We start from the raw sequence: 14,005 nt of genomic DNA on the forward strand, positions 1-14,005 counted from the left end.
GCTTGTGTGCTGTGGCCAAAAGGACAATGCGTGTGTTGTTCTTTGAGCTCATTATTTGCCCACCAGCACGCCCAGTCAAACAGTTAAAGCTCCATCTATCTGGCCCTGATAATATGGCTCTATATATAGAGAAGCCCTGTGACTGAACTGGCTGTAAGTGTCAGATTCCAGGCGCACTCATCTGCCCTGGCTTGATCAGCACCTGCTGCTAACTATAAACCCACCCACCCCAGCTCACGCAGGGAGACCAATGCCCAACCAAACCCCTGTCTGCATTAGTAAAAAGATCCAGACCACATGTAGCAGGCGCTTTTCCTGAAACCGGCTCGGAGGGGCGGGGCAGAAATAGAGACAAGAGTATTAGGGGATGTGATGCGTCTGAGTGAGATCCCTCTCTATGGTCTTTCTATTCAAGTCTGATACATGGCAGTGCCTGAAGTCGTCCAGTCAGACCAGTGCTGGCAGACTGCGTCTCGGTCCTGGATTTAACACATGAACAGGTCATGTTAACTTGGAGTCTTTTGAGGATCTAAGGGAACATTTATTTGAAAAGTGACTCCATCACTGAGGATCTCAATGCCGCTGGGAAAGGTTCATCAGAGGCCAAAGGTACAGTATGAGTTTACGAAGCATGTTCTGCTCCTCTGGTCGGTCCTACTTGTGGAAAGTTTAGGTTACGGTTATGAGTGGGCCAAAGTTAATCTGATATATTCTCAAAGAAAAGTAATTTAGTTGTGCTTCATTCATAATGTCGTAATGAAATTTTAGTAAAGTATGTGTCATGCAGTTTAAGATTAACAGACATATTAAAGGTTTGTGTGTTTGGTTGTGTTCGTTTCAAGCCTCTTGCTGCAGCCTTTTACAGAGTAGTGATTATGTAATAGTGTTCCTGGAACACTGGATAGGTACAACAATTTATTTATTTTTTTTTCTGAGGACAAGTAGGTTAAGATTAAACAATTAGACAATTTTTCCTCTCAGGGATTTTCACCAAGTGTTACTGTTTGAATAAATGAATGGACACACTCCCCCAGGTGACCCCTGCTGCAGGAAAAGTTCCAAGAGTACATCAGAGGAGCAGCCTGGATTGGCCGCAGTGAGCATTTGGAGCTTGTGGACTAGCAATGGACAGCTGGACTCTCCAAGGGGACAGCTACTCCTTCCTGCGCAGTGCCCCCCGCTCCTTTTCCCTATGCCATCGTGACGGCACCCCTAACCACGTTGAAATCTTCGACATTATCAACATCCCTACTCAGCGCAGTGCCATCTCCGAGACCACCTGCCTGTGCGACATCTTTGGAGACGACCAAAGTGAGTCCCAGTCCCTTTCCAGCAGCCCTTCTGTAGTGGCTGTTGTTTCTTCCCAGAGGGGGGTGGAGGGCACAGCTGCTGCATCAGCCCCGGTGGATGATCTCAACGATTCCTCTAGCTCATACCACACAGCACAGGGCTCTAGTGAGGGGGAGGAGGGCTTTGAGGACTCAAGAGAAAGGCTTTCCAGCCCAGCATTACAGAACGAGATCTCAGAGAAGAGGCAGCTAGAGAGGAAGAGTCTCACCTCAGAACATATACAAGACTCTGAGGACACTATCCCAAATTCTGAGCGAAAAGCCAAATCACCAGTACTCCCAGTTGAAACATCCTCTCAAGGCCGGAAAAGCGGCGAGACAACCCCCTCTCTTGGACATAGCAGCCCCAATACTCTCAGTCAAGAGGGAAGGCTGTCATCCTTGTCTTCATCCTCTATCCCAAATTCTGAGCGAAAAGCCAAATCACCAGTACTCCCAGTTGAAACATCCTCTCAAGGCCTGAAAAGCGGCGAGACAACCCCCTCTCTTGGACATAGCAGCCCCAATACTCTCAGTCAAGAGGGACGGCTGTCATCCTTGTCTTCATCCTCTATCCCAAATTTTGAGCAAAAAGCCAAATCACCAGTACTCCCAGTTGAGACATCCTCTCAAGGCCTGAAAAGCGGCGAGACAACCCCTTCTCCTGGACATAGCAGCCCCAATACTTTCAGTCAAGAAGGAAGGCTGTCATCCTTGTCTTCATCCTCAGCAGACAAGAGACTTTCACCATCATCTCTTGATTTGAAACAAACCCATTTGGAAGTTGAGCCAAGGGAATTCAATCCTTCATTCAAAGACAGACACAGCAGCCTCTCACATCAATCTTTAACTCCAAGTCCTACCCGTCAACAAGACCTCCTGCAGTCAAGAGTCAACCACTTAAGTCACAATAGCAGTCCATCATTTGAGGTCCCACACTTTTGTCAGGATTTTACAGAGCCGACCTTCCTTTCATCTCCTTTACCTTCACCCATCACTACGGAGATTCAGTCTCCAGGACCACTTGTGTCCCCCGAGCTTAGTGATAGTTCCCCCTTCTCTGACACACAAGCGTCCTCTCCTTTTCCTGACCTAAGAGGGAGGGTTTCCTTACCTGATCTCTTTAGCAGAGGCTCCACACCTGATATAGAAGATTCTGCTCAAGCCCTTGAACTGATTTCAGACCCCTCTCCTACAGGAAGAGAGACCGTAGAGACTTCTGAAAGCCAAGGAACAACGTCATCGGTTGAACCAGATAGTGCTGTTTCCTCACCGGTCCCTCGATACACACCTCCCTCTCCTGTCGTTTCAGTAGCAACCTCCCCTGAGCTTGTAGAAAGTATTATTTCACCTGAATTAAGAAGCGCAAGTGCCTCACCTGGCCTGCTGAGTCCTGCTTCTCCTGCCAAACTTGGAACAAGAAGTCCCTCTCCTGATTCCTCGTCCAAAACAAAAGTCAGGACTCCGGTGTCTTCACTTAGTTTTAGTTTGTCTCCATCGCCTGGAGTAAGAGACAGCAGCTCTCCCTTTGAGCACAGATATACTTCTCCCTCACCTGAGATCAGGATTATTGCATCTTCACCTGAAGTCGGCAGGAAAAAGCAACCTACTGAAATGGAAACATCATCATCGGCTTCTCCTCTCCGAGAGCCTTCCTTTGGCATTTCCTCACCAAGCAGCCTCACTTCCTCTCCTCATATTACAGGGATTTCTTACTCTGGTGTTCAGCCCGAAGACAGGGATAGTTCACCATTTCCCGAACTTTCCCATCACTCCACCCCTGAGCCGGACAGGACACTGATGTCCCCTGAAGTCAGCAGGAGCAGCAGTGTGGCAGGGTCTGCTCATACACCACCAAGCTCACCTCACTTGTCAGGCTCTCCAAGCTTCGTTCAACCACCTGAAGCAACTCTGTCATCTCAGGCCATGCACCAAACTCCTTCACCACAAGCAAATCCTCTCTCCCCGTCCCCCGAACCAAGATATCAAACCCTTTCTTCGGATGAGCTCCAAAGTCCTTCGTCTCACAACAGAAGCACAGATCCATCACCAGCATCTGTTTCTACAGATGACAACCTACTGTACACACAACCTTTGCCTTTTGCTAGAGACCCACCCGCGGCTGAAACAGATTTTTTTTCTGAAGATATCACAGAAGCACAGTCCCCCACTCGTTTTGCAAAAGATGAGGTGTCACCTTCATTTGCATTATACCAGAAAGAGGAAACAGTTGTTGCTGAGTTCAAAAACAACTCGCCAGTAGTAGGAGTTCATTCACCTGTATCTGTGACATCAGATAAAAGTTTAGGAAGCCCTCTGATTCAACAAACCACAGAAACGGCAAATGAAATTCATGATATGTCAAGCATGGCTGCCTTCACTGAGAAAAAACAGGTAACTCGGTCTCCCTTTTTTCAGGAAGAAGACGCTTATACAAATCCTCCCGGGAAAACAACGTCTGCTTCCCCTTATCTTATCTCCCCCAAGAGCAGGAGTCCAAACATTTCACCAGTCTACACGGCTACATCCAGCCGGCCTGTGCAGAGGCAAGAAAACCCCAATCCTCAACTCACTTCTGATTCCCTGACTTTTGACAGCAGTATTTATTCACCGAAATCAACCTGGACTCCTGAAATGTCAAGAAGACAGCTGTTAACCAAGGTTAAATGTGTAAACAGGGAGAAGTTCACAGAGGACATGTCTCACCCTGTGAACAGAAGACAGACTCCGTCTCCGCCACTAACGAGATTTACACCAATCCATATCATCGCCCCCGAGAAACCATATAGACAGTGGCAGAACAGAAACCGTAGCCCCTCTCAAGTTATACCATCCTCACCAAGTGGTAATTTTAAGAAAGCAGCAACAAACAGGGAAAGCCCCAACGTTGACCCCGTTGACAATAATAACCAGGGCCACTTTGTCGGGCTGGGAAGGCAATTGGAGATGGAGAGGGAAATGCAGCTGGAGCAGGAGAGAGGTGTAGGTATGGAGAGGCAAAGAGAGAGGAGAGAGAGGGAGGAGCAGACACACGAAAGAGGGGAGGGGTGGCAGGCCAGTTACAGAGGGGAACAGGTTGAGCTGTCATTCAATGCCAGGAATAGAAAAGGACCTGTGAGTCGCAGTGCCGCTCTCACAAGCAGAGAGACCCGCCAGGGACTGCCAACACCGCATTCCTGCTCAGAGAGCTTGCTAGCAACAAGACAGCTACAGCAACAACAGGGTCTGCTTAAACTTCCCTCCCAACAAGACGCCAGGGGTGGCGGCGCCAGCAGACGATTTCAGCCCCCTGCACGCCAGAACAAGAAAAGCGCTCCTGGAAGCGTGGCTGCGTACAGACCCTGTCAGAGCTCCAGCTCCAGCATGGGAAGCGAACTTGATGAAGCAGACAGTGAGGTGAAATGGTTTACAGACTTGGCCTCCCGCAGCCTGTCAAGCCCTGAAGTAGATTACCTTGACATGTACGACTCCAGTCGCCGTTCGTCTACAAACGTTTCTCAACCATCTACCCAGGAGAGCCCAGCTGGGGTCAATGCTGCCTGGTTGGCCTACGCTGACTTCAGGGGTTCTGCACCAAAGCTGGACCATGACGAAGGCCCCCTCCTGCCGCCGCCTGCATATATTTCAGACGGCCTTGATCCCGCTAGGAGATATGAGCTGGGCAGCTTTGAATGCATAGATGTGGCTGTGGAGAGAGATGACAAGAGAAAGGTGAGAAAAGGCGTACCAAAGAGACAGATCCAGCTGAAAAGGAAGGATAGCACTGAAGGAAAGCAGGAAGAGAGCAGTGAAAACAGCAGTCCTGGACTCCCTGTGACTGCGGGAAGTCTCTATGGAGATGGTCACCCGAAAGGAGCTTTAATGAGACAACACAGTACACCAGCAGCAATTCAAGAACGTCAGTCGACTGAATACGGCCCTGAGTCCAGTCAGCAGAAAGAAAGACAGTCTAAATTCCAGAAATCTGCTTCTATGGATGAAACGTGCTCTAAAACCAAGATGGCTTCTTGCCTCATCAAGAGCGTGTTGTCCAAGAAGATGCAAAGTGTTGACAGACAGCCTGATGAGCAAGCAGTTGCAGAGGCAAGCCCGCAAACAGAGAGCACGGAGACACCGCTTAAGGAGTCCCCGAAACCTGACCCCCGTAATCTGAGTTCCAGTCTTCAGTCAGATTACAGTCTATCATCTGAGGGTCTTCCTGTTAGAAATGAACCAGGCACAAGGGATGAAGCTAAAGGGCGCAGAAATCCCAGGACGAGGCCTAGCAATAGGCCGAGTTCCTCCAGCAGCAGCAGAAGTGTTACCTTTTCCCAGACTGACAGCGAAGACGCTGAATCCCAGAGCAGGAATGAGTCTTCATTAAAACCAGAGATGAAGTCTGAATTAAAAGTGCAGTTTGATAGTAAGCACTCCAGGACTGGATTACAGAATAGTAAAGCACACAAAAGGGACAGCTGTGACTCAATAAAGGCCACAGGCCAGGACACTGAAGCTCCTTCTGACAGAGAAGCCAGCTGCACACAGGCGAGAGTGATAAACAGAGACCAGAAACGTGAACACAAAGAGGACCACAAACAGCTGCTGCAGGGTAACAACGATGCCAACAAGTCCAAAACGCTGGATATTACACCGAACCCTGGCGAGAAAAAGAAAACCTCCCTAAATGTGTGTCTCGCTTCCGATGCAGAAAGCAAACCCGACGTTTTTTCTCCCGGTCTGCCCCCTGGAGAGAAAGATGGAAGAAGTGAAACTGATGGAGATGAGAAAAAAGAAGAAGAACATGAAGCAGAAGGAGTTAAGGCTCCACTTCACAAAGTCAGAGATGTGAGACGCATTGTTAAAAACACATATAACCTCTCCTTCAAGCCAGCTAGCGCTGTAATGCCATCAGACATAAATGAAGGAAGGAGGGAAAATTTTGATGAGGAAAAGAGGATGGAGGTCAGAGCAGAAGAGGAGAGAGACTTAATGCAGGAAGAGAGGACGGAGGTGAAAGAGAAGGGTTTCAGGACGGAGCGCAAAGAGGAACAGAAAGAGACAGCAAAGGATTCAAAGACGCTAACCTCATCTTCGCCTCAATTGAACAAAAGAAACCCTCAGTCTAGTCCACAGCTGATGCATATAGAGTACAAGGCTGTTTGCTTGAAAGACGACAAAAGTAAAATGTTATACAACAAGAAAGGTGACAAACCCCCGGCCTCTTCAACGTCTTTCACAGAGGTGAGCAGGGAATCCCAGATTGTTAATGCAAACATATCAGATTACAAAACACAGGCGACAGAGACTCATACAATCTGTGAACACGATATAAACATTACAAGAGAAACACAAGAGACCACGACAGAAATCCACAAAGTGGCACAGACTGAAGACAGATCTGTGGCGACCCGAGCAGACAGAAAACCCCCCATGCTCGGGAGTCTCCCTAAACTGCCCAGTAAAGAGAGAGAGGTGTCCACTGCTGTGGTGCTCATACGGGAAAAACCACACAAAGCCAACATGTCTCCGTCTCCAGCCCACGAGGACATTCCCACCGCAATCCAAGCTCCGGCCCCTCAGTCGCCTTCACCTGGGCTTACCCCTGCTGGTGGTCACTCCGTTTCCATGCTATTGAAGGAGAAAGGCTACCAAGCTGACATCGGAGCAGTGGTGGGTGAACATCAGACCACGGCAGGAGAGAAGGGAGTTCCCCGTAAGCATGTGAACTGTTTGGAGATCCCACTTCAGACCCTCCCTCCGTCAGATGGAGGTGTGCTTGACTCTCGCAGAGAGAGGACATTCTCTTCCTCATCTACTACTTCAGGCCCCTCAGCAGCGACCAACAACACCGACATCCTTACAAAGTCGAGAGAAGAGGACTCAGCCGACCTTAGGTGTTCAGGAAAAGACTCTGCAAAACAAAAGAAGAATTCACCGGAGCAAAAGCCACCTCTCACCAAACAGAAAGACATAATTGGAGATTTTGAAGCAGTGAAAAGAATAGATCCAACTTTCCCCCCGAGGTCCCCAGCAGTAAGGAGATTTAAACCACAGCCAATTGAGGTTAAGTCATTGTCTAAAGAACCACAGACACAAGAGACATCCAAAAACTCCACAGGAAACCACCGGCCTCAAACTATTGAGGTGAAATCTATAGCTAAAAGCTCCCAAAAGCCGGCTGTGCCTCCAAAACCAAACTACAAATTTAAACCTGCAGATGTAGCGGCAACGCCAACTGAGGGTCAGAGAGCATCAGGAGCAGCAGCGCCTGGAAAACCGCAGAGTGAGGAGAAGTCTCAAACGATCGTGGTGAGCTCGCCCACAATCTACAGGAAGATTTCCAATGAATCCACCTCAACATCAAACCATTCAAAAAAACTGGCTGTCTCTACGGTGTCCAGTCTCAAGCCCCCGCCTCACAAAACAACAGCAACCACCATCACCAGTCTCTCAAACCAGTCAGGAGCATCATCAGACACAGAGGCATCTGACCGGGGACAGCAGCAACAGCCACCTGCCTCTCCTCAGAGCTCCAAATGTGCACAAAAACCAACATCCCTAGCTACGCCAGCCGCTGGCTCAGTTGCAACCACATCTCCAGCTGCAGTTTCCGACCCAAAAGTGAGCCACATCCCTGGGCCTGGCCTAGCGGGGGCCAGTCAGCCTGCTCTTATGGATCCAGACAGCCAAATGCAACATCTACGGGGGGGACACCCTCACGAGCAAGGTATGTCTGTCACTTCCAACAATGCAAAACAACCAACTCCTGTTTCTACAACACAAGTGCCAAGATTCGCTCATCAGCCATACCACAGGTCACTTTCCAGTGAGCGTGTCCAGAGGACAGATGAGATGCACTTCTATGCCTCAGATGACCCTCCGAGCTATGATGAAAGAGAGAGCTTCAGTCCACTCATGCTCCAAGATTTGACTCTGCTGAGGCAGAGCCGCTATCAGCCCTCATCCCGCCCTCCCCCCTGCTCCTGCACGGCTGGCTGCCCCTCTCATCCAGGTCCCACGCCTCCTCACCATCACCGCAGCCCCCATAACCTCACCCCGCCACACTCTCCTGGCCAAGCACTGCCTTACCCAATGAGCCAGCCCCCACCACGGCCCCACCAGTACAGAGCTGAGCCTCAGCCAATGACTTATCAACATGGCTCTCCCAAATCAAGCCCTATTGGTCCAAACCAGCCACCATCTATGTACCAGTCTCTCCACCAGTCGGCTCCATGCCCCCCCCACCCCTCGCTCATGCAGACCTGCTCTGCTGACCGCCCTTTGCAGCCACCTCAGCATATTGACTCCCGACGACCTCCTGTTCACAAATCTCCACATCAGCAGCCACCGAGCATTACCGGGGCTCCTTACAGCGATCCCGGCCACTCTCCTGGCCTTCCCCCTATGGATCACCAGTACCTGTGTGGTTCTCAGAGCATGGGACCTTCCTATGGCTCAGAATATGGGGGCGACAGCTCCAGTCTGTACTCAGAAAGTAACTATGGGCAAACACCACGTAGAGTACTGCTGGATCCTGAAACAGGAAAGTATTTTTACATCGAGGTGCCTGTACAGCCACTGAGGAAAATGTTGTTTGACCCAGAGACCGGCCAATATGTGGAAGTGCTCATCCCACAACAAACAATGTCACATTCAGCCCTGTATCCTCCTTCAGCGGCCCCCTTCCCACCTCTCCACAACCCAAACATGTACGCCCCTGCTCCACAGTACATGCCCTGCGCAGCTCCTCCTCCCTTAGCACACCCTCAGGCCCAGCCCCAGCCGCCCCGATATCCCGAGGCCTCTGCTGCAGCAGCAATCCACCCAAGCGTACCTGGGGCCAGTTACAGGAATCCCTCAGGTCAGGTAACCAAACCTGGGCCCCCAAATCATCCGCCACTGGACCACAGCTACTTGGAGAGTATGTATTATGTCCCAACAGGCATAAATTCAAGTCCAAATCCCACCCCACCAGACTATTACCACAAACATCCTCCTAACTTACCCCCAACAGGGGGGAAAAGGTCCTGAAATAGAGAGTCGAGGCCGCCTTCCTGGAGCCTGTTAGGTTTAAAATACGCAGTGTATAAAAAGGGTGTCTAATGTTAGCAGAAAATGTTATTTGAGTTTTAACATGCAACTGAAGACAGCAATTCTTTGGTTGTTGTGTATTTGCTGCTGCTATATTCTGAACTGGGCGGCTTTGACAAAATGTTTCATGAGGTATAAGCCCTGAAAATACACGTAGATCTTTTCTATTATAGATTATTACTGACAGTTTCTTTTTTATATATATGTATTGGATACAAACAAGGTGATGCACAGGATCTATCCATCTGCAGATTTACTGATTTACAGATTTTCTCAGCAAACAGCTCACCAAAACTTGAAAATATTGTGAAAAAAAGTCCTATTTATTTTAATGATGTATTTCTCTAATATTGGATGAGTGAGATGTCTGTAACATAATGCAAAAATGTCAATAAAATGTCAAAGATACATTGGTTTGTTTGTTTTTTTTTATATGTCTATATATCCTTTATGGTCACTTGTCAGTAGTTCTGCAGGATCTTCTTGTGATGTGCTGCAGCTCTGCAACTGTTGCAGCTTATTAACATTGACTGGCCTCACTCATAATCTGTGCCACAGTACATCTAGGTATTAAAATTATATATACAACCAACTCAAAGTCTATAACAGAGAATAAACTATTGAATTATGCATGTATTTTAAGAGTTTATCAAACATGCAAAAAAAATTATAATTCACAGCAAAACATTTGTAAACCATAATGATTAATGACATATATGTACGATTATTATTGTTATTACTTCAACCTGTCCAGAGTGCATCCTGCCTTTCACCTGAAAACAGCTGAAATATGATCCTGCAGACTTTCATGACCCCGAATACAAAGAAATGGGTTTAGATGATGGATGGATGGATGGATGGATGGATGGATGGATGGATGGATGGATGGATGGATGGATGGATTTACCCATATTTCCATGAGTAAATCCATTTAATCACCAATTCATCACTTTCTTTGGGCCTCTAGACCACGCTTAAACCTCACAACACTTGCTGTATCCCATGTTAACACTATTTCATGATATTTATGCCTTATCTGGCTCATCCAACACACACCAAAACCCAAGTTTGGCTCACCCCATGAACTTTCTCACATGTGTGGCTCACAGAGCCCTTGCCAGTGCTGTAAATGAGCCATAATGCAAGGTAGTCCAGATTAGGCCCAAATGCCTCTGGTAAAGGACAGCACATGAAAACTAATTTATAGCCCTTTGTAACAAGCACAACTTAAGTTGTAAAACTTTTTTCAAGCACATTCTCTTTCTGGCTTTAGAGGGCGCCATGCAACAATAAATGAATGCAGTAACTACTTGATTTCATTAAATTGTTAGTGTAGCTGTTAACTTGACCTAAAAGGAAAGGTAGGATGGATGAAGGTTATTGCAACTAAATATTTTTTTTTAAGTCACAATTGCTTTGTTTAAAATAATGAAAATCCCCAAATAATGAAATGTTCGTCTTAGACTGCAGCTACCACAATGGCCACTAGAGGGCACCCCAGGCCAAAGCTACACACGAGGTCTTGAAGTTATATCAGAATCTCCTTGCCTTGTGTAAGAAAGCAAATACCTGCATTTAGACAGTTTAATGGCTTCTCTTTTTAACATAACCCTGTAAACCGAGTCCAGAAGCTAGCTTGTGAGTTCCACCCCCCACCCTCCACCGAACCTCCCTGATTTTCTTTGATGAAGATGGCAGTAAAGATAATTAACTCTGAGTGTTTTTAAGAACATGTGGATCTCTTTCATGTGAACACTCATAAATGAGTTGGCACATTTACCTGTGGAGGTGATGCAATATCAGCAGCAGCTGGGGAAATATGTGGCTTAAGGGGTTTTTTTTCTCTTCAACACAATTTGATCACGTGGCTTCACAGAACTTGTTGAATCCACAACTGTTTGTCATGAACAATGCCACCTTGGCCAGACGGAAGATAATGTGATGCTCCTGTAATCGAAACAGCCTGGCTTCATCACTGTACAGTCATCGGTATACAGCCTACTTGATGTAACTACAGAAGAACCCGTGTAACTATGGAAAGTCATAAAAAGGTGTCTTACCCCCTGTAAATGTAATCATTGCATAGCAACATGCACAATATTTATCAAATCTTCACACAAACCAAACTGGGACCCAGGCTTTCGTCACACAACTTCATCTGAAATGATCATTTAAATATTCAAGTTTATAGGCATGAACCTGTGTTGCCATGGATATCATTCTAGATAATGATTAGGCACACCTTAGGAACACACACGGCTAATTCACATAAGCCTCTTGTCATACCCGCTCCAAAATCACTACACTACACACTTCCAGATACCTGGGGTCAGCCCCCGGGAAGACATTTAATGACTAACCTAACTTATCTGAATGAAAACCAGAACTTCCGCAAATCTTAAATGAAACAACCTGCTATGCAACTTTTTTTTTTTTTTTTTAGACAATCCACAAAAGATTTCTCATGTAACAGGCTGAGAATGTATCTCATAATGAAAACCAACTGCGACTGTGAGAGAGCCTAATTACAACAAATTTGTGAAATAACAGAGTTCTCTAACATCCTTACTGATCATGTAAAATCAACATTGTCCAGACATATCCCTCATGTCATGTTTAACTCCAGTGGATTTCAATCATCGGCACAGAACAGACAGCATGACATCATCAGATGGGCTCTGGGCTCTTTCCAGGGTGTCTGTTTTTGTCCCGGTTCTGTAACAACTTTTCTATGCCGTGGTGTGTCAACACACACACACGCACAAGCACACACACACACACACGCACACGCACACACACACACATTACAGGACACCCATCATCCTCGGCACACCCAGGATTGTGTGGGTGAGTTTGAACCCGGAGTCACGTTTGATGTGGACCCACAGGACGGCTGACTGCTCACTGGAAAAGTCCTCTCTGCATTGTCTGATATCAGGAATGCAGAAAAAAAAGGAGAGTGGGTGGCATGGGCCTTGACGCTGGATAAGGGAAAGGGTTTTTAAGCAGTGATTAGTTGTTTGGATAAAGTGGGATGCACTTCCTGACATTTTCCAGTGAGTGCTCCCTGCGTGTGCGGTCAGAGATAAGACGTCAATAATTTTTTAAAAGTGAAGTTCTCAATAAAAGTGACTGTATCAGTGATTCACAGAGAAATAAAGGAATCATTTTAAGACTGTCCAGTGTCTGACTGGTGTTTCGATCAAAGGGAAGAAATTAGATCATGATGTTACATCTGATCTCTTTCAGATCGGCCTGGCCGGAGACCTTTCTTGTGAGCGACCTAAGAGAAGTTCATCTGAGGAACAGAAGTCAGAATATTTGTTCTGAGGCATCTAAGAATATAAAAAAGTACCCAACATTACAAGTAACAAGATTGAAAAGAGACATAATAAATAAACACTTTTGCTTGTTTAAGCAGCTTTGAGTTTTGTGACCTTGTGTGTATCTCGTGGCCCACTGAAGAGGATCACTGATGTACAATAAGCTCAAATATATTCAACCAGAAAAATGCCCTTTTAGGATTTAGGATTTGAATGCATGTCTTTGTTTCTATATTTACCTGCAACATTAGTAACCTTCTCTTTTCTGTCATTTAAGAGAAATTTTAACACAATACAATATGAAATGAGTGCTCTAAGAAATGGGAAACAGGAGAGAGTGAGGAAATGACACACCCATGTCTCGTTTTGTTTGGATTACCTGCGTTCACACATGCCCATAAAAGGCCATCCTCCCCGCGGAAGGGGGCGGGTTATAGGTGCTGAGTGGTGATTGTGACAGCCACCGAGAGGGTGAAGCAACAGAGTGCCGGAGATAAGGAGAAGGTGGGCTATTTGAGATGCAAGCCAAGGGAACACCTGAAGCCGCGCTTTCCCCACACTCACCTGGTTGCCAAGCAACCTAGGAGCACTATGACGATGACTCCATGTTGTAAAAGTCCAGCACTTGCGTGTGTCTCCCTGTGTGTCATACAGACTTCCTTCTCTTCACCAGGTGGTGTTCTTACCTGTCATCTTCCTGTGATTGCTTCAGCTTAAGCCTTTAATTACCATCAGGAAGAAATGTGCAAACCTTTTGTGACTCATCTGCATGATGGTCACCACGGTTTTATTCAAGTACTTTTTGTCATCACCGATCTTTGCCACATGGTAAATCATAGAGAAAAATGTAAGGACAAGTTTAATCCTGCTTGATCTGCGAGGGCTACATAATAAAAGATGTAAAAGCATATTTCATTCATAGTGGAAATCATTGGTCTTGACTCGTCTAGTCTCCTCAGTGTCCCGCAACCCCTCACGTCCAGGGAGGAAATTGTTAGTTATAACATGAGTCTTTCCTTGTCTCCGAGACTGAGGAATACAGACACATGAATTCACTCAAACACACAGCATTGCCCAGTTTTGAAAATTAAGTCAGCAAATAATGATGTCATCGTGTGATCACTTTACCCGTTCTCCTCCTTCTCCCCCTCCCAGAACCTGGATGGCAGATCAATGAGGAATGGAAGGAATGAGAAGAGGCAGCCTGAGCGTGTGTGTGTGTGTGTGTGTGTGTGTGTGTGTGTGTGTGTGTGTGTGGCTGGTGAGAACACCTATCTCAGGAGA

At 46.8% G+C, this 14,005-nt stretch overlaps 1 protein-coding gene across 4 annotated transcripts; it reads left to right on the top strand.

The window, feature by feature from the left end:
• Positions 1–297: 297 nt before the first annotated feature.
• si:ch73-43g23.1 (mucin-12) lies at positions 298–12,710 on the top strand. Of its 4 annotated transcripts, XM_061724999.1 has the most exons (3): positions 298–609; positions 1,035–1,311; positions 3,747–9,798. In XM_061724999.1, exon 3 carries the CDS (start codon positions 3,963–3,965, stop codon positions 9,336–9,338), a length of 5,376 nt encoding a protein of 1,791 aa, XP_061580983.1. In that variant the 5' UTR covers positions 298–609; positions 1,035–1,311; positions 3,747–3,962; the 3' UTR covers positions 9,339–9,798. The 4 variants fall into 4 exon arrangements, 3 of the variants coding, with proteins under 3 accessions (XP_061580983.1, XP_061580981.1, XP_061580982.1); XR_009782886.1 differs by lacking the exons at positions 1,035–1,311; positions 3,747–9,798 and adding an exon at positions 12,648–12,710; XM_061724997.1 differs by having other exon boundaries at positions 1,035–9,798.
• Positions 12,711–14,005: the final 1,295 nt, after the last annotated feature.

The sequence above is a fragment of the Cololabis saira genome, chromosome 7 (assembly GCF_033807715.1).
Source record: "Cololabis saira isolate AMF1-May2022 chromosome 7, fColSai1.1, whole genome shotgun sequence".
NCBI classification, from domain to species: Eukaryota; Metazoa; Chordata; class Actinopteri; order Beloniformes; family Belonidae; genus Cololabis; species Cololabis saira.